General features: G+C 40.4%; 1 protein-coding gene across 1 annotated transcript; it reads left to right on the plus strand.

The window, feature by feature from the left end:
- Positions 1-1,385: 1,385 nt before the first annotated feature.
- Positions 1,386-3,339, plus strand: C1QTNF7 (C1q and tumor necrosis factor related protein 7). The gene is made up of 2 exons (XM_009079249.1): positions 1,386-1,623; positions 2,349-3,339. The coding sequence occupies exons 1-2, from the start codon at positions 1,386-1,388 to the stop codon at positions 2,978-2,980; spliced, it is 870 nt and encodes a 289-aa protein (XP_009077497.1). The 3' UTR covers positions 2,981-3,339.
- Positions 3,340-4,433: the final 1,094 nt, after the last annotated feature.

Genomic DNA, 4,433 nt, shown 5'->3' on the forward strand with positions numbered 1-4,433 from the left:
GAAAAGTACCTGGGGCTGCTCATTGCCAGCCACTGAACCTGAGCCAGCAGTGTGCCCAGGTGGCCAAGAAGGCCAATGGCATCCTGACTTGTGTCAGAAATAGTATGGCCAGCAGGACCAGGGCACTGGTGAGGCTGAGCCTCAAATCCTGTGTTCAGTTCTTGTCCCCTCACTGCAAGAAAGACATTGAGGGGCTGAAGCACATCCAGAGAAGGGCAATGAAGCTGGTGAAGGGTCTGCAGCATAAGTCTTATGAGGAGCAGGTGGAGGAGCTGGGGTTTAACCTGAAAAAAAGGAGGACCTTATTGCTTTCTGCAGCTATCTGAAAGGAGGAGGTAGTGAGGTGGAGGTCAGCTTCTTCTCCCAAGTAACAAGTGACAGGATGAGAGGAAATGATGGTAAGTTGTGCCAGGGGAGGTTTAAATAGGATATTAGTAAAAATTTCTTCACAGAGAGCATTGGAACAGGCTGCCCAGGGAAGTCGTGGAGTCCCCATCCCTGGAAATGTTCAAAAAACATGTGGATGTGGTACTTGATGACATGGTTTAGTGGTGAACATGGTTGTGGTGCTCAGTGGATGGTTGGACTTGATGATCTTATCTTAAAGGTCTTTTCCAACCTTAATAATTCTGTGATTCCATGAGTCACTGTAAATAAAAAGGTAGATTGCATTTCACAGCTATTTTGCTCAATTCCCCAATCTATTTCTTCTTTTTCTCTCCAAAGAAACCAGTGGACTCTGATTTCCTTGAACGCTCTAAATTAGCTCTGAAGGAATGGACAACTTGAACAAAAAGCCCCACAGAAGTTTTCGTAGAAGACAGCAAAGGAACTAAAAACACCAGCTTGACTTGCAGATTCTCACCTGACCCATGACTGACTCTCTACTAATGCAACATTAACTAAAGACATTTTTGTACATCAGGTACTGCAACTCCTCAACATGTCACTCTTTGTATCCCAGTATACAGTGAAACAGAGAAATCCAATTTCCATTCAATGGTTTATGAGAACACCCAAATACCATATATAAAGCTTTCTACAATTTTCTTGCAAAGCTTTAAGCAACTTTCTTGCAAGATCGTGCAACGTGGTTCATTTCACAAGACAGCCCAAGACAGGCTTAAAAAAACCCCAACCAGGTAGCAGCCCATTCACACTCCATCCATTCCCCTAGGGCAGCTGCCTCATTCCACCTGACTGATTAGGGTGAAGAAGACCTCCTACATGGATTTTGGTAATGCAGAAATCCCAGGTGGATCTCTGTACCTGTGCATAATGCATCACAGTGCCATACTTACTTGCATATTCAGAGCCATCTGCATGTGACTAGAGTGTTGTAGTATGCATAGTCTCATTCACATGTATTTTTTCCAGATCTGAGGATGTTTGTGTTGCTGTACATTACAAGCTTTGCCATCTATACAAGTGAACAACCACTTCAGAGCCAGCTCAAAGGAGAAAATTACTACACCAGATACATCTGTAGCATCCCTGGTTTGCCAGGCCCTGCAGGTCCCCCTGGAGCCAGAGGATCCCCCGGGCCACATGGACGCATTGGTCTTCCAGGAAGAGATGGTAGAGATGGCAGAAAGGGAGAAAAAGGTGAAAAAGGGAGTGCAGGTATTGAATATTTGTGTAACCTAACACAATAGTACAACAAAGCAAGACCTTTCATCATCACCATTACACATATATGATGAATGTGTGTATGTGCCTGTGTGGGTTTAAGTGTGATGCATGTAAATATATAGCGAGAAAAAGAAAATATGCAGATATATTTTAGGTAAGTCTAATATGCACACACAGATAACAGTGTAAAGAACTGTAAATGCATAACCTTCCTGCATATATATGCTAAGAAAAAGTTTGGGAAGAATGAAGCATGTGTGATGTTAAATAAATAGTCTTAACAGTGTCATTAGCCTGGAGTAAAAGATCAGCAGGTACTTAGGTACACACTCAAAATGCTCTAATTGTAGGAGATATTTAGTGCACAAGTACCATTACACAGGTAGCTGTGCTGCTGTCCTTCCCAGCAGCAGTGCCTGGAGTTTAGTCAGCAGTAGACTGGTTACATATAAAATTATTCAATGTGTAATCAAGACACATGAAGAAAACTAGGAATATAGAAATAAAGAACCTGCAGGCTATGGAGCCTGGTCACTTGTTCCAACCTGGCATTCTATTCCTTTTACAAACTCACTACAAGATCTTGAAAGTATTTCGGGAGTATTTAGAAATTTTGACCATGTTTTGCTTGTTTGTTCAGGCACACATAGTAGCCCACACAATCGTTTGCTCAGATGATATGTGCAACGTTTAACTAACTTAAAATGTTTTTGAAGGTTTAAGAGGAAAGACTGGGCCATTAGGACCAGCTGGAGAGAAAGGAGACCAAGGTCAGTCTGGTAAAAAAGGACCTGGAGGATTGAGTGGTGCCAAAGGCGAAGTAGGTCCAGCTGGACCACCTGGACCTAAGGGAGATAAAGGAGACCGAGGAGAGCCAGGTGCACCAGGGGTCTGTAAGTGTGGGAAGATAGTGCTGAAATCTGCCTTTTCTGTTGGCATCACCACGAGCTACCCGGAGGAAAGATTACCAATTGTATTCAATAAAGTTCTCTTCAACGAGGGGGAGCATTACAACCCTTCCACAGGGAAGTTTATTTGTGCCATCCCAGGGATTTATTATTTTTCTTATGATATCACCTTAGCAAACAAACATCTTGCGATTGGGCTGGTTCACAATGGGAAGTACCGGATAAAGACATTTGATGCAAACACAGGGAATCATGACGTAGCTTCTGGATCCACAGTGATTTACCTTCAGCCAGAAGATGAAGTATGGCTTGAGATCTTCTACACTGATCAAAATGGTCTCTTTTCTGATCCAACATGGGCAGACAGCTTGTTTTCTGGATTTCTCTTATACGTTGATACAGATTACCTTGATGCTTTATCAGATGAAGATGAACTCTGAAGCTGATGTCAAATGACTTTCAAACTGGACACCCAAGCACAGGACTTTATCTAGCTGTGTAGGGGACATGAAGTTGAAAAAAACCACCCCATAAATCTGGGAGTTTATTCTTGCTTAGATAGGAACCAAAACTGAGCTTGTAAGGACGTTTCTAAAATCTAAGCTGGATTTTTTTACCGAACAGCAGGGATATGAAAAGGAACTGCAATTAACCAAAGACTGCATCACTCCAGGACTGACTCTTCCTGAAAGTTATGTTTATAATACTATTTAAACAAATTCATGATACTGTACATTGGATTTTATGTAAAATACATTAAGTTGCAATGTAGAATGGATATTTTGTATATGACATTAAAGTAAAATTGAACAATTGACTTCAATATCATCTTTGGTCATTTTAAGACAGGCAATACATTAAAAAAAGATAAAGCATTGAATTTTAAATGAAGAGGAATAAAACAGGAATGTGTGCTTCAGGATGCCACTGAACAGGTCACAAAGACAGTCCCATCTGGTATTTAAACCAACAAATAACATTCATAGCTAACCAACCTCCCAATAAATACATGAAGATTTGTACTGGCTAAGGACTACGCAATAACAGTCATTAAAGAACAGAGAAAAGGTATGAAACATATCAAGAAATTAAAAACTGGGAGACCTGAAAACTCAGAGATAGACAGTCAGTATTCAACATGGGTATTTTCAGTGTATTTCCAAGTGGGTTTGCTATTCTTTCAATGTTATCCCATACCTTTATGAGAAATGTGGAAAAAAAACCCAAACCTTTTGCTGAAGAAAATTATGGATGCCAAAAAATGATAGAACAGTAACCAGTAATGAGAATAAATTACATGGAACAAAGTGAGTCACACCATAAAAGCAGACTTAGTTATATTCCAATATGGCCAAATGCAATGAAATAAATGTAGGTCACACACGGGATGAAAAACTGCATTCAGGAATCAGTGAACTTGGGAAAGGTACATGGGACCTCATGGATCATCAGATAAATGTGAGAGATCAAAGTAGGCTGTTGCTATGAGATAAATGTATTATAAATGGAATTAAAAGTAGGAGTAAAGAGTAGGTATTTAGGAAGCTGCTAATTCTGTCAGTGTTTCAAAAACTAACTCGAAAACTGATAAAAAATGGGTTTTAATTCTATTCAGGCAGATTACACGAGAGATGTAACAAGGTCAACTTATTCTTCTTGTCAATGATGTTAAGAGGTGATTTGATCACAGTCTGCAAGTTCCTGCCTGGAGATAAAATTTCTGGCAGTAGGTGGCACTTCCCTCTATCAGATAGCAGCACAGCAAGATCCATTGGTGGTGAAAAACTGTATCAATCTCCACTGGAAATGAGGAAACCATTTTACCAGTGGCAGTAATCAATCATTGTAAAAGTATCTAGGAACATCATGAGTTCTCCAGCATTCAACACCTTT

The sequence above is a fragment of the Acanthisitta chloris genome, unplaced genomic scaffold (assembly GCF_000695815.1).
Source record: "Acanthisitta chloris isolate BGI_N310 unplaced genomic scaffold, ASM69581v1 scaffold7367, whole genome shotgun sequence".
NCBI lineage: Eukaryota > Metazoa > Chordata > Aves > Passeriformes > Acanthisittidae > Acanthisitta > Acanthisitta chloris.

Excerpts from the sequence above, each read along its gene's own strand:
- C1QTNF7 (XM_009079249.1), top strand. The coding sequence starts at position 1,386 with ATGTTTGTGTTGCTGTACATTACAAGCTTTGCCATCTATACAAGTGAA. Across the intron at positions 1,624-2,348 it reads AGGTGAAAAAGGGAGTGCAG|GTTTAAGAGGAAAGACTGGG; the intron begins GTATTGAATATT and ends ATGTTTTTGAAG.